This window comes from Mustela nigripes, chromosome X (genome assembly GCF_022355385.1).
Source record: "Mustela nigripes isolate SB6536 chromosome X, MUSNIG.SB6536, whole genome shotgun sequence".
Taxonomy (NCBI): domain Eukaryota; kingdom Metazoa; phylum Chordata; class Mammalia; order Carnivora; family Mustelidae; genus Mustela; species Mustela nigripes.
In genome coordinates, this window is record NC_081575.1 from 123,898,144 (window position 1) to 123,924,252 (window position 26,109).

Here is a 26,109-nt window from a genome sequence, read left to right on the forward strand (position 1 = left end):
CTGACACAATTTCAAAAAGTAGAGAGGAAAAGTGCTTGGCAGGAAAAAAGAAATGCACTTGGAATTCTTATCGGCCAAAAGCATTTGAACACAGTCGGAGGCCTCAGATGTGTCCGCGGCGTGGCCAGCCCATCTCTCCCTCCGCTGCGTAGAGAGAGACTTCTCAACTTCTCTAGCTGTTCTCGTCCTTCGGAATAAAAATGCGTTAGCGGCAGGGGTATGGCCGAGACCCAGGGACAGTGCCAACGTTGTCCTTGCTAGTGTCTCCTCTGGATGAGGTTCTGCAGGACCTTGGGACGCTCGGCACTGTTTCCCCCTGAAGACGCAGCCTCATGGAAGACGGGACGGCCGCCGAAACCCCGGGGAGGGAAAGCTGTTGATTGGACTTTCCCAGCGCTGGAAGTCAGTGCAGGAGAGACCTGGGCGGCGGTAAAAATTATCACAAACTTGATGGTTAAAATAGTATAAATTGATTGCCGTTCTACAGACGGGAAGTCTGAGACCCAGGCGGGGCAGGGCTGGGTTCCCTCCCTGGACTCCAGGGGAGGCTCCTTCCTGCCTTTTCCAGCTTCTGGGGCTCCAGGCGTCCCCGGGCTGGTGGCCATGTCCTTCTCATCTCTGCCTCCGTCTTCACATGGCTTCTCCTCTGTGTCTGTGTCTCCTCTTCCGTCTCTTAGGAAGACACCTGCCATTGGATTCAGGGACAGCTTGATCCAGGACGAGCTCATCTCACATCCTTCCCTCCGTCACATCTGCCAAGACCCTGTTTTCAGATACGGTCCCATTCACAGGGGCTGTAGGTCAAGGTTTGAACATACCTTTCGGGGAACACAACTGACACAACGCGTCGTCCTGGCACTGAACACGTCCATCCACTTGGAATGGACACGTGGACACGGGAAGAAGCAGAAGCATGGGGCCACACCTTTTTTTTTTTTTTTTTAAAGATTTATTTACAGAGCGTGTGTCCAAACCCCCTACGGCACATGTCCAGCAGCAAGCTCCGTGGGAGGGGAGCACGTACCTGTCAAAGGCAGCCTCCTTAGCTAAGGAGACAAGCAAAGCTCAGCGTGGGCTGCTCCCAGGCTGAGGCCACTTCAACTGCTGCAGCCATTTCTGCCCCACGTCGTCATCAATGTGCAGTTGTCCAGAAGGTGCCCCTCAGACGGGAAGAAGCCAGAATCCGTCTTTCCTGGGACTCTTCCTGGGCCCGTACCCCGCACCAGCGCCTGCCTGCTGTCTCTGCCCCGGTCGGGACACCCACTTAACTCGACTTTCCACCCTCGCTAAGCCACACGGTAGAACCCAATTTCTTTTAAACCCGTAGAGTTTCCTGGTGAAAGAACCGATACTTAATATGGGCCGGGCCAAGGCGTGGTATCAATTTGATGACCGTACTTTTGCTCTACAAGATCATGCCCGCCCTCACATGCGTAGGCTGGACGGGGAAAGAAAGGAACGAAATTGCATAAAGTATTATTCTAACGGTGTAAAAACCATGTTCAAAGCCTGCAAAGACTGTAGAAATATTGAAACAGATGGTCCTCAAGAAGGATATTTGAGGGCAAATATTTTTCCAAGATGGTTATGGCCCCATAGATTCTGTCTTTCACCCTTCCATCCGGCTCGTGTCTGCCTATGTGTCTCTCCATTTCTCTCTTTGTCTCTGTCTCTCTCTCTCCCCACCTCGGTGATTTTGCCTCAGGCCTCCCCATCTGCACAGCAGCACCAGGCACCCACTCAGCAGTTCACGGTGCCTGATCACTCAGCAGAAGAATATATCATATTAAAAACATGTCACTCACATACACCCTGGGCAGGCCCAACACACATGTGCAGGTTCAGCAAACGTTGTCACCTCACGTGCAATCTCAAAAATGCGCACATGGTTCGTGGTGGCCTTTCTACTTGCTTTCTTCTACCCTTAATACACGCGGCATTAGCCAGGAAAGCCCTTGCTTGGAACGTCACCTGGCTTCCCACCTCCTTTACTTTCGCTTTTTAAAATTTTGTGTAATATTTAAATCTTCTGAGATCTGTGCACACGTGTCAGATCTCAACACTCATTCAGCAAACACAGCTGAACGTCTGATGTGAACCTACCAACCCGCTACCCCAGCCAGGGATGGCCGTGGTCTGTTTTGACATGTTCCGGTGTGCATTTGTGTCTTTGCAAAAACAGCAGGGAAGGGGACAGGGAACCTGTTCTGTGTCTTTGCTGGAAATCACCAGGGCTCTCTGTTCATGGTCGTCCCCCAGAAGGTGTACAGGGTAAGAGGGAGGAACTGGGCAGGAGAGAGCCCATCTGAAGAGGCAGGGGGACAGGACATCTCAGAAGCTGAGGTTCTGGGCTCCAGAACATGCTACCTTGTCCCATCAGACGTCACTTGGAAAACACAAACTGAATGATGAACACGATTGACAATTCCAAGATGGCGACTCCAGAGGACCCAATGCCCAGCATGGATGCCTTCTGAGGGTCGGGCGTCTCACTCACCGTGAAGCCAACCCCCAAGTTTCCTCGAGGAACCCCTGTCGTCCAAGTGTCTGGAAGAAAAATGCCAAAACCCTCATCGGCGGGAGTAGGGCAAAGACAGGAAGAACGGTGAGACCCCCGACACTTCCCAAGGAAGGGAGGTGGCTAAAGTGGGCAGAGATTTAGCCCCCTGTGTCTCATCCCACGTCCAGAGTCCTGAAGCCATCTCAGCAAGCTTGCGGAACAAACAGAACCAGATATAACCGGAAATATGGTCAAGAAGTGCAGGACTGACAAGAGGGCTTGGGAATGCTAGGGGTCTAGCTGAAACCACTCGCCATGGCTGTGTTCCTCGGAAGGGAATGTCAGTGCCCTGGCTTTGTGACCATCAAGAAGCTGCTTCTCAAGGGAGTAGCATTTAGGGTCAGAAACCAGGCAAGAGGTCCTCCTCCTGTGTGTACATGAGTTGATGGATCCCAGAAAGGACTCTTGGAGAAGAGGTCTACAAGTGTCAGAATGTAGAGAAACAGTGGGTCCTGAACATCTACAGATACGGATTAATTCTTTTAAATTGTTTTAAGTGCTAAATTTAAATTTAAGCTTAAATTTTAAGTCTTGGGACACCTGGTGTGTCAGTGAGTTGAGGGCCCAACTCTTGGATTCAACATAGGTCATGATCTCAGGGTCCTGAGATTGAGCCCCACGCTGAGCTCCACAATCACTGACGAGTCTTCTCTGTCTCTATCACTCTAACCCCATGCCCACCACAAAAATAAAGAAATAGGGACTCCTGGGTAGCTCAGTTGGTTAAGCATCTGCCTTCTGCTCAGGTCATGATCCCAGAGTCCCAGGATCGAGTCCCACTTTGAACTCCCTGCTCACTGGGGATTCTGCTTCTCCCTCTGCCCCTCATCCTGCCCCCATGCTAGTTCTCCCTCTCTGTCTCTAATAAATAAATAAAATCTTTAAAAAAGAAATAAAAAGAATGAAATTAAATGTTAAGTTTTGTTTTTTTTTTTTAAATATCTTTGTAAGTCTTTGGGGGCACCTGGCTGGGTCATTGAGTAAAGCATGCAACTCTAGACTTGGGATTAGAAGTTTGAACCCACATTGTGTGTGGTGATTACTTTTAAAAAATAAAAAAAGTAAATATGGAAATAAGTGTCTTTCCATAAAGAACACAAAAAAGTCATATAATGTCCACCCACCCAAAGTAAGGTTGATACCACTTGTGTGCCTCTATGTTCCCTGTATGGGAACATAAAACGGAATCAACATTTCACCTTGAGAGCACCCATCACCCCAGAGGGACAGAAGTCTCTTGTCAAAGTGAGAGTCACCTTCATGAATAATTGTTTGTGGTCCATGCGCTTGCTACTCAAGGACTGTTTCAACTACAGGTACTTGTGTCCCAAAGTGGAAATACCCACCAGGATTAATCTTTCCTTCTAATCCTGGCTTGTGTGCATTGAGCTCTCCAATCTGTAGGGAAGTAGGAAAAGAAGGCAAACATTCACCACTTAAAAGAGAGGTATCTGGTCACGCACTCTCTTATTAAACCTAGTTATGAGTCCCAGTGTGAGCTTTAGGATGGGAACCTCTATGTCACTCTGAAAGCTTCGCCACAAGCTAATAGCAAATGCTACTTGCATAGACTGACAACTATGGGAACAAACTAGCCACGGAGGCAGGAAAGGCATGCAAAACTAGCACCAGATGGAGACAAGTCTTCATCCACTCACGCTTCAGGAATTACACAAACAAAAGCAAACCTGACACAAAGCCAAGTGAAGAAAGAGAATAAGAAAGATTTGAATAGAAATAGAGAATAAACACAGAACAAATCAAGGAAAGCAAAATTGGTTTCTGAAAAAATACTAAGAAAATGGACAAAGTGTTGGTATAACTGGCCAAGGAGAAAAGAAAAAAAAAAAAAACAGAGAAGACTCAAATTACTACAATCAGAAAGGAAAGAGGGGACATCACTACCAACATTACAGAAAGTAAAAGGATGATAAGGATTGTACAGTGAACAATGGTAGGCAGACAACCAGATTACCTGGATACAATGCAGGAGTTCCTACAAAGACCCAGGCTGCTGGAACTGACCCAAGAAGAAACAGAAAGCCTAAATAGACCTGTAACATGTAAAGGATTGAGTTAACAATCAAAACAACAACAACAAAACTTCCCTGTGAAGGAACCCCCAGCACCAGGTGATCTCATTGATGAATTGCTGTAATATATTTAAAGAATTAACGCCAACCCTTCATAATTGCATCCACATATATTAAGAGCCAGCAATCTCAAAAAAGGAACGCAGTGGTGGAGAACCTGCACTTCCTGATTTTAGAACTTAATAAAAAGTTTTACTAATCAAGACTGTGTAATTTTGGGCACACAGTATATACAGATCAATAGAACAGAGTGGAGAGTCCAACATCCAACCCATATACTACAGTTCACTGATGGTCAAAATGATGTGGTGCTGGGACAACTGTACATCACCATGAAAAAGAACAAAGCTGCATCCCCACCTCACAGGATATATGAAGATCAAAACATAAGAGTAAAAATTATAAAACTCTTAGAAAAAAAAGAAGCATAAGTGTATGTCTATGTGCTCTAGGATTAAACAGTGGCTTCTTAGCTCTGACACTAAAAGCATAAGCAATCAAAGTAAAAAATTGATCATTTAGGATTTCATCCAAACCAAAAACTTTTGTGCTTCCAAGGACAGTATCCAGAAGGTGAAAAGAAAACCCACAGCATGTGCAGTGATATTTGTAGGTTTTATATCTGATATAGGCCTTGTATCCACAATATATAAAGAGCCATAACAACTCAACAATGAAAAGGCAAACGGGCCAGTTGAAAAGTGGGGCAAGGATCTGAACAGACATTCCTCCTTAGGACATATACAAAGTTGCGGATAAGCATCTGAAAACATGCTCAGCATCATAATTTGATGAGAAAAACTAATCAGAATTCCAGCGATGCCACTTCTCACAGTGTGTCATTCAAAAGGGAAACAAAGAGAAGCATCATTAAAGATGTAGAAAAAATGGAAGCCCCATCCATTGCTTGTAGGAATGTAAAATGGTGCAGTCCCTTTGGAAAACGGTCAATTCCTTTAAAAGCTCAATGTAGAGTTCACACAAGACCCAGCGATTCCATGGTCAGTGCACACCCAAGGGAACAGAACTATCACGTCCATACAAAAACCCTACATAGAAGCATTATTCATAGTTCACCAAAACGTGAACACAACCCAAATGTCCGTGAGGTGATGGACGGATAAACAGAATGGGGTCTATCGAAGCACACAAGGGAATATTACTCAGCCATGAAAAGGGGGAAATCTCTGGCACCTGTTACCCCATGGGTAGACCTTGAAAACATGATGCTCCATGAGAGAAGCCAGATGCATAAGACCTGATGATGTACAATGTCGTTTATATGCAACATCCAGGGTAGAAAAATCTACAAGTGTAGAAAGTAGATTAGTGATTAATGGGTCTAAGGAACATGTCAGGCAACTGCTTCATGGATCCTGAGTTCTTGTGCACGGAGGGTTGAGGAACGTGCTCTGGAAGGGAGGGATCTTGGGGATGGTTGTACAACGTTGTGAATATACAAAAAACCACCGGGTCGTGCACTTTTTTAAAAAGGTGAATGTTAGGGCATGTGAGTTAGATTGCAGTAAAGGAATAAAAAATAAATTTATAAAAGGTTTTGCAGGATGATGCACGGCTTGCCGCCTGAGACCGTAATTAGTTGGGTCATTAGAACACATTAGCGCGGACTTCTCAAATAACCCCGACAACGCCTCTCACGTTTCTGAATCCATATCCAGAAACAGGATATGCCCTAAAGCAAAAGTGTTGCCCTGAAGTTGAAGACAGATGAAGTTGAAATGCCCACCCAGGCAGACCCGGACCCTTGTGTCAGCACAGAGTGTCGGGAAGATTTTAAAGGGACGGCCCTCATGTCAGGGGGTCAGTCCCAGTCTGGCAGCAGACCGGTGTCCCTCTCAGGTTCCGAGTGCCTGGACGTTGAAAATAAAGATCCGATATGCGCCGTTTCCCCACTGGGGTCCAGTGTTTGGAAAAAATCTATATTTAGGAACTGGAGACACAAAAAGTGACACGTGCCTGAGAGAATTTTAGCTTTGTTTTCTGAAAACTGGTCTCCAAGGAAATACATACACATTATATCCTATTTAATATATTTAAATATATATATTTCCTTGGAAAAGAGTTTTATGTACATCCAGGCCATGGCTCATCTCTCTGTGGCTTTTTCTGAAATACCGATTAAGCGGAAATTAACACCATGTTGTGACCATCAAGTTTCTTAGGTCCAGGAGATAAAATCTCAGACATGATGTAACTTGCCACCCCACTCCTCCCTCTCCCTGACGCTCAGCCCAGGTCACAGAGAAGAACCGCAGAGGGACAGCTGCCTATTAGGAACCCAGGACCCTAGTCACATGCCCATGGGTGGGGACCCCAAGAATCGAGGAGGTTGTGCAAGTGTGAGCAACCGTCCTCAAAGATCCTGCAATCTGATGTCTCACAGCAGGGCCTCATGGGGAATTAGGGTGTTTGCAAATGGGATTAAGTGAAGGATTTGGGATGAGCTCGTCCTGGACCAGGGTGGCCCGAAATCCAAGGATGAGTGTCCTTGTAAGAGACAGAAGAGGAGACACAGACACAGAGGAGAAGCCACGTGAAGACGCAGGCAGAGATGGGCAGGATGTGGTCACCAGCCCAGGGACACCTGGAGCCAGAAGCTGGAGGACGTTGGAAGGACCCTCCCCTGGAGCTCGGCCCTGCCCCGCTTGGATCTCAGCCCCTGGCCTCCTGCTCTGGAACAGGATGGATCTCTGTTCAGCTGAGCTGCTGAGCATTAGGCCATGAGTCTTGGCCTCTCCACGAAACCCATTCACCAACCCCCGTGAAAACCCGTCCTGCAGGGAGTCGGCTAGAGGACAGGATCGCAGCTTCTTCGGATGGGTTCCGCCGGCCTGTACGTTGGAAGAGAGGAAGGAGTCAGGAGCGTCACTGCTGGAGCTGTCTCTGTTGTCCGCACAGGCTGGGCCAACGGAGCGTCTCAGCTCAGAGTCAATTTGTCTTGTTCCTAATGGTCTTACGAGACCCAGAATCAATATGCGCATGACTGCTCACTGGGCCCTGGGCGTCACAGGACGCTCCCCAGCAGCTTCTAGAAAAGCTTGGGGATCTGCACCATATCGGCACGGACTTTCCCTTACATAACCTGTCTGCAGTGCCACAAGCCTGCCCAGATGCCACGGGGACCTGGGGTTGGGGAACAATTAACAAGAGCCTCCAGGGTCCGACGCCGGCGTGCTGGGGATTCTCATCAGCCGCACTCCCCCGCAGAGGAATAATGCAGCTCCCTAAGAAATGACCCAAACCATCCATTCTTCTCTGAAACACACCAGGCAGAAGGCACGCGTGGACCCAACCGGCAACCTTCCCGGGGGCTCTTGCACTTGTCCGCTCAGGATCCTTACCTCCACGGCAAACAGGAGCCCAATTTCTACGGCAGTGCATGCGCTGAGTGGCTTCCTCGGATCCGTGGTTGGTTAAACCGTTCCGGTTTCGTTGCACAGCGTCCACGTTCAGGTATTCTCCTTCCACACCCGCCAAGAGGAGCCCCTGGACAGGCCGGATTTCGCGCGTCATCGGTTCCTACCGCGCCCGCGAGGGGCACCGCCTTCGGCCAGCATCGGAGTGGAGGGATGTCCCCGCACCGACTTTAGGGAGTCAACCCCATCGACCAAAACAGGAGGTCGTGCTCCATTTAACTCCCTGAATATACAATGTAACTTCAGTGGGTTACATGTTGCCACGCAGTGTCTGTGTTTCTCTGTGTGTGTTGACATAAGATCTTGTTTTTCAACAATTGCTAAACCCGGCTCCCACCTGAGCCCATTATGTTTCCGGATGAATGGTAGCTCGCGGGGGCAAGAGCGCCTTTGGGGCAGTTCTGGGTTGCAGCAGCTCCATTGTAGGACGTGCAGAGACCCCACGGGGCCCACCACGCACGGCTCTTGTTCCGACTTAACGTTTCAACCTATGCATCTGGGGCTAAAAAGCACACTGTGTCCTCAAGGCATCAGCTCCCCCCGGGGCAAACAGCCTTCCCGGTCCTGCGGGATGGACACCCTTTGCTCGCCACGGCAGAAATTCCCCCATAAACGCACACCTGCTTCCACGGATGGGTCCCGATCCTGAGAGTGTGGGACCAACATCGGACCCTGGGCTGGGTCTAGGGACCCCACTTCAACCGTACAGAGCACACACCCGCCCGGACTGATGAAGACGGGCTGATCGTGGAGGACCCAGAGCCACGTTCCTGCCGCCGGATAGGAAGCACATGAGCTGCCTTCACCGAGTCCGCTCACCCCACCATGGCCAGGTTTGACATCTCTATCGCGTTCCCGCCGCGGAACGGGGTGAACCGTGGTTGCTGGTCCCCGCACATCTCTCTCGCACTGCCTTTTCAGGGGAGACCGCAGACCTATCCTGGCTATTTAAACAGCGACGGGCCCCATCTTGGGCCTTTTTTAATTTTATAGGGAGACGCATCGTTCCGGTCCGCGTCCTGTGGTGTGCTCGGCACACGGGAACGCTGACATCTCAAAGCAAAAACCCCGGGGAGGAGCTGGCCTGGGAGCACACTTTACGACACGTGTTGATCACGTCAGCCACGCATCCCACCGAGTGTCTGCAAAAACGGACTGCAGATTTTGCCCCCAAACGCTCCGGGAAGCGGGCAAAGTTCAATGATTTTAAAACGTTGAGCTCATTCTGCACCGTTTGGGGCAAACGGCGTACCCAGAGATACTGAAAGGAAGAATAATAACAAAAACCCTGTGTGTGTGTTTATGGGGCAACGGATAAGGTTTGGCCACACACACGCCGCTTTTGTCTTTCTTCCGAGAACCCCGATGTTGAAATGAAAGAAATCATGTTTTTTCAGACTCTGGAGCGGCGGAAAGCGTTATGACTCCGGGGTGACGACCCGTGTTACTTCTCCTGGCGCGGCCCGCTTTGAAGAGAAGCCGCGCATGAAACCCAAAACACCTTTATGTTCCCTGACAGCCGCCCCTGCTGGACTCGGGAGAGCTCCTCTGCGCGCGTGTGGAACCTCCGGGCCCACCGGCTCGCGGTTTAACACCGTCAGCCCATTTTTTCCCCCTCATCCCCTATGCGTCCCATGATTGAATAGGAAAGTCAGACGCCCCCGCAGAAGCCCGCGAACCCTGGAAAGCAACGCTGGTCCGTGGGACCCTGGGAGGCAACATCAACGTGCTTTCTTGTTCAGTGAACGGGTTTCACAACGCATCGTTGGAAACGGTTCTCTGAAAGCTCCCGCCGCCCCCCCAGCCCGCTACCGCCCCGTGCTTCCCGACGCGGCAAGTGAACACGATTGTTTTCCCGTAAATCTGGTGCTGTGGTTCCGCACAGGCCTGCAGCACAGCCCACAGAAGAATCTGGAGGGGAAGGAAGGCGGAGACACTTACTCTGTAGGTCCGAGTGTGCCGGGAACGTCCTGAAGACAGGAGGAGCCAGACGCGCGTCTTTCTTTCAAAAGGGATTCGCTACAATTGGCAACAGAGTCACCGACTGTGTCACACGGAAAGCATCTTCAACAATGTTATACAATAGGGACACGTTTGCTGAACGAAGATGGGCTTTTACGGCTATTTTCACCGTCGAATAACGGCTTTGACGACATTGGCACCGCGTCCGCCAGGACAGAAACCGGGTGCGTTGACCCCAAAAAGGACAAGAGCGTTCCAGAAGCCAGGGGTTGAGATGCCAAAGACGGCCGTCAGCAACCCATCAGAGGCCGCATCCCAGGGCCAGCCGCCGGTAACACACGTCTCGTGGGACGTGTCCCTTTGTCAGGGACCGTGGTCCCCGTGGCCAGTACCTGGCAGAGACCGCTTCCCGCCTGCCTGCAGGACGCTACTGGCTTGCAGAAGGGAGCTCCGAGCACTCAAGCTGTGCGACATGTGGACGGCCATGCAGGTTGTCGGAGAAATAGGACGTCTCGGGCTGGACGCCCAGGAGCACAGGCAGGTCCTGCAAAACCCCTTCCGTGGCTGGAAGACAGGACGGCCAGAAGAGCAGATCCCACAGGGAGGCGTCACCCCATCCACGCCGGGCACCTGGGATGTGCTGGAAATACCCACCTGCCCGCGGGCTCACCCCTTCCCCCAAATAAACAGCCCCCGACCCTCCCCGCCCCCCGTGCGACCGCCCCCGGCCGGCTTCATCCGTCGCACGTCTGCCCTGTCGCTGTTTCCCGACATGTGGTTTTTATCGAATCCGGGAAACCATCAGAGCCACTAAATCGGGTCATTAACTTTCCTTCACAGAAGGAGATAAAAAGCACAGGCCAAAAAATGTTCTCGTTTTGAAAACTGAATTTTTTCCCCATTTATTCTATTCCTTTTTTTTTCCCCCCCAAAATGATTCAACCATCATTGCAATGCTGAGGTGCAGATTCCATACACTGTCCAGGGAGGGGGGAAAGGAAAAAAAAAAAAGAAAAAAAAATCAAAGCTGAAAACTTGAAACCAAGGTGCCGGGCTCCTCGGGAAAGCCGGCGCCGTCATCCCAAAACTCAGGTTGTTTGAAATGGGGGCATTTCTCCTCCTTTTCACACTCTCGGGGACCATGTGGCCCGGGACGGGTCACACGCCGTCATAAGCTACTCGCCAGCAAGGGGGAAGTTCCAGCAGCAGCAGGCAGAAGCCCCCAGAAGCGGCCCCCGCCGCCAGCCGGGAACGCACACGCGTACTTGGGTGCGGATGCGAACCCCACCCTGTGTTCAGCCGCCGTTGGCTCCCCGCGTGTTCCAGTCGGGCCCCTCGGGGGAGAGGTGAGAACGTTTTTTAACACTGGAATACAAATATTTATAAGTTTATTTATATCTCCGTTTTACAAGATGTACATTCATCCTATAGGGGTTGACAAAATACACTTTGTCGCTAGAACTAAACACGAGGGCATTTCGTGTTAAGAATCTGCAAGCATATGGCCCAAAAAAAAAAAAAAAAAAACCCCACACAAAAAAAAAACCCCAAAAAAACTAAAAACAAAAACCCTTCAGAATGTTTTCTAGTTTTTTTTGTTTGTTTGTTTGTTTTTTGTGTGTGTGCGTTTTCTCTGCCACAGCAGAGGGTTAGGGTGTTGAAGACCGTTCGGTTTGGGAAAGCCTGTGTTACTCCGTGCCGTGTGAGCAATCCCTGAAAAACGTCTGCAGGTCCAAACTCACCCCGTATGCATAACCCAAACACGTCTGCCGTGCCGTAAATCTCTGTGGCTGCTCATAAATTTGGGGAGGAAAGGGTTGGGGTGGGGTGAGAAAAGCAACAGGCTTTAAAAATATAAAAATAAATGCAAGGTAATGTCAAATTTACACTCCACATAATTAAAATATCACATATTTATGAACTTTCAACCCAAAGCAAAAATAAATAACACACCCACATACATCCAGTATCAGGAAGCAGAGAACTGGCCTCCCTGTGATGGGACCTCTGCACACAACGGGGCCTTGGCCGTCCGACGGCCACCGCTCAATAAATAGCACGCGTCACCGCTTTCAGACTGGAAATTTTCTACATTCCTTATCTGAGTTCTCATTAAATATCAAATTTCAATAAAACATTTATAAATTGCATCAAGTTTTCACGTGTATGGAAAAATCAGCATATTCCTAAGCTACCTTTTTTTTTTTTTTTTTTTAATAAATTAGGCACCAGTTTTTCCAATGTCCAAGCCGTCGACTGAGAAGCCCCCCCCGCCCCCCCCCCGCCCCCCGGCCCCGGCCTCCCCCCAACGTGAAGAAGGAGCAAAGTGCCTGGAGACATTTCTGTCGCTGTGGTCAGCAGCCCCCTGGAAACTCCCAGGAAAAGGGGGTCTCTCCTTGGACGCCGAGAAACACTGAAATATGAGATTGGAAGCCTGGTGTGTGAGCAGAGGACGCTGATGTCTTCGTCTCGTCGTGAGCCCAGAGGGAAGGGGGTGGCCATGACTTCGGACACGGGTGCTGCAGGTGGATGTGCTGATTCCCCAGATGTCCCCCCCGCCGCCCGACACGGCACAGACCACAGATGCCCGTGGCCCGGCAGACAAGCCCACCCCGGAAACTCATGCTTGCCCGGAGAGGGGGCCGCCACGGGGTGCAGCTTGGACTCCAGCGAGGGGGGGGACCGTCCGTCCACCAGCATGGCTGGGAGGGGAGCACCCGAGGGTCAGAAGGCCCACCACCCTGGCGCAGGATGCCTCCCCACTCAGGTGGTTACAGCTTTGCAAATAAGTTCTGGATCTGTTCGCTGGTCCTGCGAACAGTGCGGAAACCCGTCCGGCCTGGCCCTCTAGTGCAGGGATCATGAAAAAGCCACAATGCATAAGTCCCCCCGCCCGGCCAACAAAACGAGGGCATCGTCTCCCTGACTCCTAGCAATTCTGGACGGCAGACCTGGTCCGCGAACACGCACGGCACACCCTACAGGTCGGAAAACATAACCCAACGCATGCCATCCCGAGACTCTGAAACCTTCCCCAGGACCCGGTCTGTCTCTCTCCCGCACAACACACCACGGACGGAAGGGAAACTTGAATCCGTAAGAAGGGTCGAAAGGAACGGCAAAATCTCATAAAAACTGTTGTGTTGCCAAATCTGGGCAATTTCCATCCTAAAAGTACTCTTTGGCCAAGGTTTCGGGAGGAGAGACAAGAAAAGGAAAAAAAGGAAAAGAGAAAGCTTTCGGGGCCCACCCCATCCTGCCAAGTAGAACTCCAGGGTCCGTCCTGCAAGAAGCATCCCACAGCGCGACCGGCACGTTTGGACGCCCACGACAGCCCTCACGGAGCTTGGACAACCCCACGCTCTCGCATCCGCTGGTGCGAAAAGGCACGTCTCCCAGACACGCTTGCTCCGAGGTGCAGCTCCGCAAACACGCCAAGCCCCCACGCTCGGCGGAAGTCCCACGCACGACTTTCAAAGGGGTCATGATGTGAGCAAAAAGCCCCGAGCACAGCTCCGAGGCATCCGCTTCATGCATTTAGCTGCGTACACCCTACAGGGGAAACGTATGCGTCCCACACCCCACGCGGGCACTCGGGTGAGCACGATATCCTACGTCCGGCGTGATGATGACCGGGTGGACGGGGACCCATACGCCACAGCATTCCAGGCGTCCTCGGCAGCGCCCAAGGAAGGAAGTGAGACACAGAGCCGCCCCGTGAAAAGTGGACCCGCGACTCAACCGATAATTCCTTCTGCAGCTCTTGGACTTTCTGGGACAAAAAAGAGGCAGGAGCCACGGGCCACGGGCCACGCTGGCCGACCATCTCCCCTATTCTGTTCCAGGCAGACCCATGAGGCCCGCCAGACTCCACCGTAAATGCCACCCGTTCGGTTGTCTGGGTTGGCTCTGTTTGGGGGGAGGTCCCATCGGGAGGGGTTATACCTGGCTCACTTTCCATGTGAAATCACGAAAAAGAAAACAAAACCAAAAAAAAGAGAAAAAAGCGAAAACAAGCATTAAGGGTCCCCCATCCAACAAGCCTCATTCTACCAGCCTCCCGTAGGGCAAGGGTGTGCGGCCCTATCTTCTAGCTTCAAATTCTGCAGGGATCCGACCCCGTGTCGTGAGTTTTCGATTGGGGACGCAGAGGTAATGAGGATTCTGTTTAGATTTTTTTTTTAAATGATTATAAGCTTTTCGGAAAGAAAAAAATTAGGGATGTACACATTCTACTTGCAAACCTCTGCCAAGTGTTCAATTTTAGGACGAGTGCCACTAGCTTTAAGGGATTCGAAATGCACTGTTTGCATTTAAAGGAAATTTCCAGCTGATTTACAGGAACTTTTTTTGTTTGCTTAATTCACAGCTGTTTAAAAACTGCGTGTATGAGGGTAACTGTGTAACGCATGAATGTGGGGGGGAGCTGAAGGGGCCTTTTGGTTTGTATGAAGAGTTTCAGGTGACCACAGTGTGATCTGTCCAAATGCACCCACAGTTTAGCTCCACGAAAAGGTAGAAAATGTTCCTTTACGTGGATGGGGGGAAAATTATTTTTTTCTTAGAAAAATTGACCAAAGTTCAGGGAGAAGGAAAGAAAATCGCCATCGCCAGATCTGGACGGATCAAAACCTCTTCGGGAATCAGAGTGAACCACGGGAGTTCCGGAAAGGCCAGGGGTGACCCGTGAGGAGCCCTGGGAACGATGGGGAAGCGGCTTCCGTCTGGGCGGGCCTCGCGGACTAAGGCAAAAACACAGGCGTCCTATCTTACTCTTCCTGGCAGAGCGGACCAGCACCGCCCCCCGGACCCCATACACGAGGTGCAAAGCACATTGTCCGCAACCCAGGTGCGTCGCTGGGGACCCTAATGCTTTGGTTCTGTCCTGTCAAGCGTGCTTTGCACCGCACACCAGCTTCTAGAATAATTCACTATTTGGTGCTTTCTCGGTCGTGGGGACGGGGCAAGGGCGGAGGGGAGGGACACGGGGAGAGGGAAGACATCGAACCCGGAACAGTCTAACCCCGAGCAAACGCGATCTCCAAAGTCACCGCCGGAAGGGCCTGTCCCTGCCCCTTCTCTTCCCAGAAACGGCTCCGCCACGGGCCTCACGTCCTGGCCTCCCCCACGCCCCCCACCCCGGCCCTGCTGTATCACACTCTGCACACCTTCCTTCCTCCAGATTCCGAGCGCCCTGCACCACCCGCCCCCCCCCATCATCTTGGCGATGGGCCCCCGATGGCCAGGCCCGCAGCACACAGGAGGCGGTAAAGCCCTTACAGTTCCAAAGCTGACAGGGTCAAGAGTGCACGGCTATTTTCTTTTTTTTTTTTTTAAATCTATAACATTTACAGTATTGCACTTTTACTGCACTTAATTGCATTTGACTAAAGTTAATGCTGCCTCCGTATTCGACCTAAAAACCGCGCGCCCCTGCGTCTCTAGGCGAGTCATTTGCATCTGAATTCGGTAAAACAGCCCAAGGGTGGGGAACAAGTCAATTCGGGAATCAAATACTGGAAAAGTTATAAAGTCGCCTGGTCTATGGCACAAGAAGGAATCCTACACTCGGTGCTCGGGACCAGCCGTGCGCATGACAACGGTGCTGGCCATGCAGGCTCCCCCCCAAGTACGGACACCAGTGGGAGATTCGCGTCTCCCGCACCTTCTCCCCACCTTGTCCCGAGGACGTCGGTGGGCAGACGCGTTTCGATATTGCTGCAGAGCACGGGGTCCCGAGCCGGGCAGGCGCAATCCACACCGGTCTTTCCGCTCCTCGCCTCCTCGGATGAAAACTTCGTGGCGGTGCGTAAAACGGAGGGCAACCAAGAACTGGCGTCTTCCGCGGAGACCAGCCCCAGATCTTGGCGTGGAGTCGACTCCATGGTCTTCCAAGGTGGGTAGGAGGCCGCATGCACAGGTGGGTCGGGGCGCTGGCGGCAGCAGAGGAGGACGCGCGGGGCTCCCCGGGGCTCAGGGTCCCAGGACGCACAGACTGCGAGGCCGAGGGCTGGGTTGGCTGCTCTGACCTTCACCCGCTCTCTTCCGCACAGTCTCGGCGAGGGTCTGGCGGGGTCGTGAGGTGCCGGAAGGCCCCCCGCCCTGGACCAGTGGGGGGCCCGGTGCTGCCCCAGGCAGGGAGGCCGCTGCACCAGGGCCCGCGCCCTCGCTCCGGGGCTTCCGTGCGGCCGTCCGGGGGCGCAGAGGGGTCGAGTGCAGGACGCAGCGCGGGCGGGGTCGTGGGGCCGGGGCTGGGCGCGGGGCTGGCGGCGGGTCAGAGCCCCAAGGCCTCGGCGTGCTTACGCGCCTTGAGCCGCAGGTCGGCGATGCTGGAGTTCTTGCTGTTGCTTTTGGCCGCGGCGGCCACGACAGCAGCGGCCGAGGCCGACTCGGCCAGCGACGCGATGGGCAGCCCGAAGGGCGGCGGCGGGAACATCAGGTAGGGCGCGTGCGCGGCCAGGTGCGGGTGTAGGTGCGGGTGCGCGTGCGCCACGCCTTCCAGCTGCAGCTGCGCCTGGACCTGCGGGGCAGACCGGGCAGTTAGGCCGGCTGCGGACGGGCCCTTCCCGCCCCGACGGGCCTTGGGGAGCCCCCTTCCCGCACCCAGGGACCATCCCCCCCCCAGCCAGGGGAGTCGGACTGTCTTCTGGACACGTGCGAACGCGGGGGCCTCTGACTGCTCTAGAGAGTCTCAGCATCTCGCGCACCCGCCGGCCCCTGGGGCGCCCACACCCCTGTCCTGGCAGGCATCCCCTCCTCGAGAAAGCCTCAATGTCTCTGAACCTGTGACGTGTTCCTGAGCCGGGCTCTGGACCCCCGTCTCACATCCGCCTGGGGCGACTCTCGAACCCGTGACAAGCACGACCGACCGACTGTCCGTGTTCCAAGGGCCTAATTCTGGCGAGACCCCATGGCTGACCCCAAGTCGGGGAGCCGTTCTGTGGTGCGGGGAGGTCGCCCCGCCCCGGAGGAAGGGGTGCAGCAGGGGCGGAAGACGGCGCGGAGGGTCCTTTCCGGCTTGGGCACCTTGAGTCGGACAGCCCCGGGCTCCAGCGCCTGCTCCAACTCTCAGGTGTCTAGTGCTGACACCGTCCACCACCCACTCCCTAGATGACCCGCGGGGGCCCCCAGCAAACACGGATCCAAATATAAACCCAGGTCTGGTCCTTGGAGCAAAACAGCTCCGTGGGGGGGGGGGGGGGGGGGGGGGGGGGGGGGGAGTGGCCACGCCTCCACTAGTCCCAGAGCACCCCTGCTCGCCCCAGCATAAGTGCTCCACACCCCCCAACGTTGGATCGACAAGGGGCGCACCCCAGGGTCGTGCGCTGGGGCGAGGCAGGGAGCGCGCGGGCTCTGCGCTCTCACTCTGAGGGCAGGCGCCTGCCCCGCGCAGCTTCCACCGCCCACCATAGCTGGTCCCAAGCCGAACGCAGCCCCTGGGGCCTTCGGACACCCTAGCCACTCCTGTCCAGGGAGAACAGCTCTTGCCCGCTGGGATCCCCAGACCCTGAGCCCCAGGAGCCCAGCTGGGATGTGGGGAGCCAGGCTCGGCAACAGCCTGGGCCCAGACAGCCCCCCCCCCAGGCCGTGGGGGAGGCAAGTTGGGGTTCGGTACACACACAGGACCTCACACCCAAGTGCGAGCAACCCCGCCCCTCCACCCCCAAGCAGGAAGCCTGGGTGGGTGGGATTTTTTTTTTTTAATTTTTTCACTCCGATTTTTGTAAAATCGTGTTTGGGTTTCTACCCTGGCCCTCCCAAAGGTGAGCCTTGGAGTTTTACAGCGTGATTTTAATACGTGCCAACGGGTCTATAAATGCCGCCTTGTAAAGGCGGCAGCCTTTCTTCCGCGGAGGCCGGACGCCAGGGAGGCGGGGAGGTGGCGGGGCCCCGCGCGCGGCTCAGAAGGAAGAAAAACGGGCTACCTGTTGGAAAGGCATTCGCAGGGCGCCCATGTTGACGTAGGGCGCAACCCTGCAGGCGTCCAGGTGGCTGGCGGTGCCCAGGATAACGCCTGCAAGGGAAGAAAGCAGCCATGTAGACCACCGGGGTCTTGCGCGCGCCCCGGAGGCCTCCGCACGCGCCCCCCACCTCCGCCGCCCTCCTGGGCACCACCCACCTTTATGCATCTGGTTCTCCTGCTTGCGGCACTTGGCTCTTCGGTTCTGGAACCAGACCTGGGGACAGAGCAGACAGACGCGCGCAGCCTCGTGAGCACCACGGTCTCTGAAGCTGTGGCTTCTCGCCAGCACCACGGTAGACGAGGCGCGGGGGGCGCGCGCAGGGGGCGCGCGCAGGTCCCACGCGGACGGGGCACAGAGTCCCGGAGCCTCTCAGGGCGCAATAGAGCCCTCTCCCGCGCCCTGTCGTCTCCCAACCGAGCCCTCGCCCTACCGTAGACCTACAGCTGCGCATTCCCAGACTCCCTTCTGGGCCCTGCCTGGTCCCCAAGGCCAGGAGCCTTAACATGCAGTAAGGCCTGCGTGCTGCCACAGCGGACGGATTCGAGAACTTTCCACGATCGTGGCGGGCATTCCCTCCTCCACTCCGCCAGCCGCTGGGACAGCCTGACCTTCCCCCTGGCAGACCTTAGCCACCAAGGAAGGGGGTGCCCGGCCTGACTAGGAGCTTCAAAGGCGGCCTCCCTCCCCCAAACTGGAGACACCCCGAGTCCAGAAACTTCCATGTTCTCCTTGGAAACCAGGAAGGTCCCGTGTAATATGAAGAAGTCATGAACGTCCTGGATGCATGAAATGGGGGCAACCCCATAATTTCCGGCACCAGCCTCTCTGCACAAAACAAAACAAAACAAAACACCTAACTCTTGGAGAAAGGGTATTAGTGGGATCCTCCTGGGTGCAGCGAGACACACAGGTGTGCTGTCAAAATTGGGGCGCACAGGGTCCCCCCAAAAACCTTCCTCCTCCCTCTGCGCTCAAGAGCTCCCCCTCTCCTCCAGACAGCTCTGGTCCTTGAGCACAGGGTCCCTCAGGCTGTGCCTGATGAAATGCCGAGGACCCTCCCTCCATATTCTCAGCCACTGAGTTTTTCCTAAGGCTTTCTCCGCCGGAAGCTTTGTCGCCGCTCTCACTGACCCTCACAGCCGCGATGGCTGGCAGTGACCACGCAGGGTAATTAGCACCAAGACACCCTTCCCTCGGGCCACTCTGCCCGGGTAGCTTGGTGCCCTGAGCTCCCGAGGCTGCAAGCAGAGAGTGTGGCTGCTTCCCGACCCCCACTGCCTGCGGGGAGGATCCTCTGCACACAGGGCAGATTAGAAACCTTAACTTTTCCTCTCCAGACCCTTAAGAGGAGGGTTTTTGTCCAAGTCTGGGCTATCGCCCACCCACCCTTGAGAACTGGCTTTCCAGAAGCTCATGCGGACAGGCTACAGGGAGCTTGGAAAAGTTTCAGCACGTTCCCGTGAAAAGTTTTCCCCGTGCTGTCACCCTCGCTCTGCACCCCAAGGTCCGCAAACCTTTCCTCGCATCTGCAAAGCCTGCGCTGACAATCCCTCCTCTCTCATCCCCACAAGGAGCCTCCACCAGACTCTCCCCCACCCCAGGAGCACCCCTGATGGCACTGGACCCCTTGGGACCCGGCCGCAACCCCTCCCTCTCCTCGGGGCACTCAGGAGACCGAGGCCCCAGGGGCAAGCTCTGCCCCCAGTGCGGGCACTTTTCAAAAACAGAATCGTCTGTAAGTCCGGAAGGCGAAGCTGGCTTTCCTCGCCGGGTGGGTAGTGAGGGGTGGGGGGCTCTGGGTGGGGGGGAGGTGCGATTATGAAGAAAAGTGATGCATTAGCCCCGCGCGCGAAGCGATAATAAATCAGTCTTGGGGTGATTCACGATCAATTCCAATTAGTCCTGAGTATGCTAAGTGAAGTACAGTACACTGGTTTAGGGCTTATATCTTCATTAAGGGCTAGTCACTGATTTCTTTCACAAATGGTGTAATCTGATTTCTTTTTGATTTCCATTACAGACAGTGAATAATGACATTTAATTTAGCTCTGCGCCATAAACCCGAAGATATTTGTTGTAATTAAATTACCTCCTGCCCCTCACTGTGGTCTCATAACTTTCCATTATAACCCTGACAGCTGTGGGATACGAGGTGCCACAGCGACACTAAAAATAAAAGGTTAATAAGGAACAGCTTCCGTAGGATCCCCAATTTATTTACAGCAAATTCCCACACTAAATTGAAACTCTATCCTTTAACAACCCGGGACAGGCTGTACCGAAAAGGATTACCGAACCCTTCGGAGACGGAGACGGGAATCACGCCCCGAGTTCCAACTCGGTCCCCCTGCGCTGGCTGCTACCCACCACCACCCCCCCCAAGACCCCCGCACCGTCTGCGGGATGACCCATTCGTTTTCACTAATTGATTTTTATGAGCCCGTCTGCCTCCCCTTCATCCCGCGATGCTTTTCCCCCATGGCCACCAGAAAATGATTCCTACTGTTCGATCCCCGTGTTTGTTTTTATGATTATTTACAGTCGTTAAATTTTAATGCACCTCTGCACGGATCGCCACGCGCGTCGCCCCTCTCCCCTCGCCCCTTCCTTGACGTTTTAGGGCTTTCTCAAGGTCCGCAAAGCACCCAAGAACCAATTTCCTGCCACTCCGTCCCTCGTGCTAAGGTGTTCCTCGGTAATAGACTACCGAAAGAAATAGTGGACAATTAAATTAGAAGTAATTTATTTTTATAGAAACAGTACATCAAGGCCTGGGAGATATTACAGAACCCAGGCCGAGAGACACCGGGAAGATGACATAAAAGTTGATGTCCCCTTCAGCGAAAGTTTAATCTTTTCATTAATTTATACGGGGCAGCGTCATCTATCTTCCCCGGGAAGGGTGGCCGGTGAAAAAAGACACCCTGAGCAGCAGCGAGGGCCGCCGCTCTTTGCCAGGGGGGTGGCCACAGAGGTCCCAACGGCCTGGACCCACGGGGACGAGGCAGTCCAGACCTACTCTGCGCCCACACGTGGGTCCCGTCTTGTAGGGAGGCTCTCTGTCTGCCGGCTCTGGGGACCAGAGCTGGAAATGGCTGCGGGATATTGCATTTCAACCCAAGAAAACCCATTATTGGCTGCAGCCACATGGGAAGCTGCAAGGGGCCTCGGATCCAAAAAAAAATAATAATAATAATAAATTTCAAATTAAAGATTCCGTAACACAGTATCTGCAAAACTCTGTGTTTTCATTTTGCAAGTCATCGCGGGGGGGACGCGGTGTTGGACTGTGTTGGTCTTGTAAGAAACGGGAAACTCGGGCTTTCAGGGCGCTGTGCCGTTCACGCGGACCCCTCCCCGCTTGGCAATATTAATTCCGTTTATTTAAAACCGGTCCCCAGAGCCCCGAGAGGCTGACCCGCTTTCCCTGGCTCTCCCTGGCGCTGCTGTCCTGCTCCGAGCCTTGAAGGACTGCCGGGGAGCTCCAGGCCCGACCTCCCAGGTGGGGTCTGCGTTTCCCGCGGAGGAAGCGAGTCTCTGCCACCCTCCCCCATAAATGCATTAATCAATTTAACTCAACGTTGCTAATGCCCGGGAAGGGCTTGCCAGAGCGTCCCCTGCGCGCACGTGCTGGACACGCCCAGGGCCCCTGCAGACAGCGGCTCGGCAGATGGGACATCATGAATTCATGCGCCCGCGCCCCCCGCCCCGCGCCCCCCCCCCACGCCCCGGCTAATCCGGCCCCGCGCGGGCAGCCGCCGAGCTCATCAACAGGCCCCGTGTGCGCGACTCCCCCCAGCTCGCCCCTCGCCTCTCCTCCCTGTGGAGCGGGAGGGCGGGGGGCTCGAGCCTCGGAGGAGGAGGGAACAGGCACAGTGGAGAGAGGTGAGGAGACATCCCAGTGCCCGACCACCTCGACGTGCAGGGGCCTCGCCCTTCGCAGGAACCGTGCGGCCCGCTGGCGAGGGCCGCCCGAGAAAGGCCTGCAGCCCGGGCCGAGCCGGCGCGCCCCGGGGACCCGGCGAGGCCCGGGTGGCGGGGCCGGGCCGCGCGCTCCTACCTGCACACGCGCCTCCGAGAGCCCCAGGCGCTGGCTGAGCTCCTCGCGCATGAAGGCGTCGGGGTAGTGGGTCTCGTCGAAGAGCCGCTCCAGCTCGTTGAGCTGCTCCAGCGTGAAGTTGGTGCGGCTGCGCCGCTGCTTCAGCTTCGTCTGGCCGTCCTCGTCCTCAGACTTCACGTCCTCGCGCTTCTCCTTGCTCTCGTACATACCTGCGGGCGGGCGGAGCGCACGGGGCTGAGCGCGCAGGGCTCCCCCGCGCGCCCTGCCGGTCCCCGCGGGCCGCGCGCGGGAGGAGGAGGCCCGCGGCGCAGGCTTCTGCGCCACGCGGCTGACATCCAAGTGTGAGCGAGCGGAGGACGGGGCCCCAGCCGCCAAGGCGCCCCGACCGCGGGGCAGCGTCAGGTCGATAAAGCGGACTGGAGGGGAGCGAGGGGGAACGCACGTCTTTGCTTACAACTCGGGCATGGGCGGCGCCGGGTTTCTGGCCCTCATCTCGCCACGGTTTCCTTAATTTTGCCTCTTGACACGCTGACATAGCCTGACCTCCACTCTCACTCTCCCCCTGCCTCTCGGGACTGGGGTGTAAAGTATTATTTTAAGTCCAAGAAGTTTGGGCAGAATGCCCCGAGTGTGCGTCCCGCAAAGGGTGCGAGGCAGGCCCGGGCCAGCCTGCGGTGCAGGCCTGGAAACCCCGCTGCCCCTGCGTTGCTGAGTCGCAGGACGCGGGCCGTGCCAGGCGGGTCGGAGCTTCCCTCCCCGAGGCTGTGGAGCTCAGCGCGCGCAAGGCCCCTACCCTGGTCTCTTCTTCAGAGCATGCGACCAAAGCTCCTACCCTATGCACAGTGTGGGGTCCGGGGGTGCCTGGAAGAGCAGGGTCCTCCTGCTCGCCCTCTCTCATTCTCCTCTGCTTCACATATCTGCACACGCGGTGACACACACACCCCACCGGGACCCCAACGGTGGTACCTTCGTAGTCCAAAAAAAAAAAAGGTATTAGCATCTGTACTTGCTGGAGGGAGGTGACTGGGGGCTCGAGCATCCGGTAAGAATGTCAGCATTTTGATTCTAACTCAGAGACCTCCCCTTCCCTCTCCTAGGAAACGCAGGGCCTCCCCAAGTTCAGAAATTTAAAAATAAAAGGCAGTCCTCCTAACCCGTGGCTGGCAGGCGGGTACAGGGCCGCCTCCGTCTCCGGGGGCTTTCTCTCCAGCAGAACTTGCTGGACACCGGCAGAGAGCATCTCCGCGCCCTAAACGGACGTCCCCGGGTGTCAAGAAGAGGCTGGCCTTTGGCGGAATCTGCCCGCACAGACCCCGCTTCTGAAGCAGAGAAGGCCGCTCCATTCCCCAGCCCAGAAACTTACCAAGAGGGAAAGACCGAAAGCGGCTGTGGGGAGACGGGCCGTCTGCTACCTTCCTCCCCGCAACCAGGATCCCAGAGCTGGACAGCAGAAGCCCCGTCCTGACTCTGCCTCTCCATCAAGACTCCTGACCGCTGGGCTCTTGACCCCAGCCTGGATTTTTAAATCCGCTTCCACCCCCCTGAAAGCACCGCGTTGCCAGAAACACCCCGCTTCTTTCCCAGTCGCAAATCCTGTCCTAGAGGCGGCCCCTCACTCTTCCTTCCTCCCTGTCTCTGATGTCTGACCCCAGGGACTGATCCCAGCTGACACGCCGGCCTTCAAAGTCCTTAAGAACCGGCGGCACAGACTCGCAGGCTCGGGAAGGCAGGACCCGTGGTGCAGGAGCCCAAGACCTCCGGGTTTCTTCTGGAACCCCAAGATCTCCCAGAGTTTCATCTCGCTCCCGTTTTACAAATGCACCAGGGGTGAGCCCGGCCAGGGGTCTGTGCACCCAGCCCAGGGGGAACGGTACAGCTGGTAGGAAAGAAGCCCCCTTCTGCTCTCTCCTTCTGGAAAGGCCCTGCGTGTACTCCGCTCTCTTTCTGAGGCCCCCTTTTCTGGGGTCCGCTGCCTCGGCAATCTCGGTGAAAGGGGGGATGAGGAGGGACCCGACCTCTAGGAAGGAGGAGGGGAACCGGTCGGGAACCACGGAGGTCAGCCCTGGGTGCTATCAGCCTCTCAAGTCCCGTGTAGGCCCGGGGTCTCACCCAGGCGACAGCTGTGTCTTGTTCAAAGCAAACTCTGTAAATGATAGAGCGAGGGGTGACCCACGGTGCCCGGGGGTGGGGGAACCCTGAGGTAAGGCAGCTCAGGCCCAGCCACCTGGGTGGCCAGCAGTCAGGGGCTGATCTGTAAGACTCTGCCCGCGTGCTGCTTCCACGGGTCAAGGCCTCGTAAAGACATCTAGGTCATCGGCACCGTTTCAAGGCCATGGCCTAGGACTCTGCCCCTCGGAGACCCCAAGTATAGGGTCCCCAAGAGCAGGAGGCATGGGCTTCTTGGGTCAGGGGAGCTGTCTGTCCCGGGGAGGTCTAGTTATAGCAGGACCAGCACAGGGACAGCGTGTGGAACAGAGCCCGTGGAGGCGAATGGCCGGGCTCTGTATTTCCTCTTTGTAATGAAAAAGTGATGTTCGACCAAATTCAAACTGTGCCCCCGACCCCCGAGGAAATCCAGCCCATTTTAGGCCTCTGATTGACCGCTGCTGGTTGCGCTGTTTGGTCTGAAACCCCTGGGGCTGGGACCACCCCTGCCCAGCTGGGAGAGCCCCCATGAACCTTCCGTATCGCCCGACTCAGCAACGGCGGGAACCTAGGCGACCTTATCCGGAGAGGCAGAAAGGAAGGAGGCGTCCGCACCAGAGCCGGCTGCGCTCTGACAGCCTGGGGTCCGGAGGCCGCCTGCGCACCCCCCCAACTGCCCGGGGCCTTCACTTCGCGTCCAGACCCGGGCCACCTGCGGGCGCGGGAGTGGTTTTAATTTAGAGGCCCGCCTCAGCTGAGATCAAGCCTCGAGGTTCAAGGGGGAAAGTTTTTAAAGAGGAAACAGCGCGGAGAGCGTTCACCAGGCGGGAGAGGCGACTGCGCGCGTTCGCCCCGGGACCCCCGGCCCGCGCGTCCTCCACGCCTGCTCCTTTCAAATGCTCGCGACGCCAGGAGACGGTGGGCGCCGGGAGAGATGCGCGTGGATCTCTCCTCGTGCGCGCTGCGGAGTAGCCTCAAGGCGGACTGGGCGGCCCACAGGCACGTACCCAGCGGCCCCTACAGCGGACCGCTGCTTTCAGGCTCATCCGCCCCGATGGACCCCCAACCCGGGGAAGTTCCCGCTGCGACGCCGGGCGCCAGCGGCGGGGAGAAGCCGGTCCTCAGGCAGCACTTGTGCCCAGCCCCTGCCCATCCTCGGCTCCCCTCGCCTCCTGTCCTGTGTTCGCATTTTCCTTTCTTTCTTACGCAAAGACTGGCGGCGGGTTGCCGGGGCCTTTCCGTCCGAGCGTGGCTGTGAATTCAGAGTTTGGGGGTGGAATTCGGAGCGAGCCGCGGCGCCCGGGGCCTCCCCAGGCGCGCGGAGCGAGGGGCAGGCGGGCGGGCTCGGTGGCGAGGAGGCGCCGTCCCCGGGAGGGCCCCGGAGCGGCGTCCGGCGAGCTTACCTTCCGCAGCCCTGCCCGCGCCGAACTCTTTCAGCTTGTCCTTGTCGTTGTCCACGTGGTCCTTAAACAGATGCACCGAACAGTGGCCACTGCCCTCCGTAATGTCCTGGAGGCTGGATTCCGAGCTCCCCAGCTCCCGGGAGCGCGCCAGTCCGCTCTCCAAAACTTCCCGGTACGTGATCGAGTCCTTCTTGCCCACGCCGCCGGCCTCCTCTTTGCTTTTCTGGTCAAAAGATTTGGATACAAAAGCCGTGAGTTCCTCCATGGCTGCGCGGGGGCTGCGGGGTCCGCGGGGCTCGGCGGCGCCGGCTGGGAGCGGGGCTGAGGTCCGCACGCCTCCCCGCGCGGAGAGGACGGTCCGTGCGAGGGTGGATGCCTCCCGCTGTTATTTATGCGTTTCAATTTGAGATCTCACTATTTATACAAGGCCGCGTCCGCCCAACCCCCCGCGCTCCCTGTCTTCAGCAATTACGGCTCCCGGCTCC

The 26,109-nt window shown here is 55.6% G+C and overlaps 1 protein-coding gene across 1 annotated transcript; it reads right to left on the reverse strand.

Moving 5' to 3' along the window:
• Positions 1–16,326: 16,326 nt before the first annotated feature.
• On the reverse strand, positions 16,327–25,889 carry SHOX (SHOX homeobox). Its single transcript, XM_059385594.1, has 5 exons — positions 25,625–25,889; positions 22,077–22,285; positions 18,172–18,229; positions 17,978–18,066; positions 16,327–16,572 (listed from the first exon to the last, which is right to left on the reverse strand). Exons 1-5 carry the CDS (start codon positions 25,887–25,889, stop codon positions 16,327–16,329), a joined length of 867 nt encoding a protein of 288 aa, XP_059241577.1.
• Between the last annotated feature and the right edge of the window lie 220 nt (positions 25,890–26,109).

Bases quoted from the DNA above. Each gene is read 5' to 3' on its own strand.
- SHOX (XM_059385594.1), bottom strand. From the start codon at position 25,889: ATGGAGGAACTCACGGCTTTTGTATCCAAATCTTTTGACCAGAAAAGC. The intron at 18,230-22,076 runs GTAGGAGCGCGC...CTCTGTCCCCAG, and splicing joins TCTCGGAGGCGCGTGTGCAG to GTCTGGTTCCAGAACCGAAG. The intron at 18,067-18,171 runs GTGGGTGGTGCC...CTTCCCTTGCAG, and splicing joins GGAGAACCAGATGCATAAAG to GCGTTATCCTGGGCACCGCC.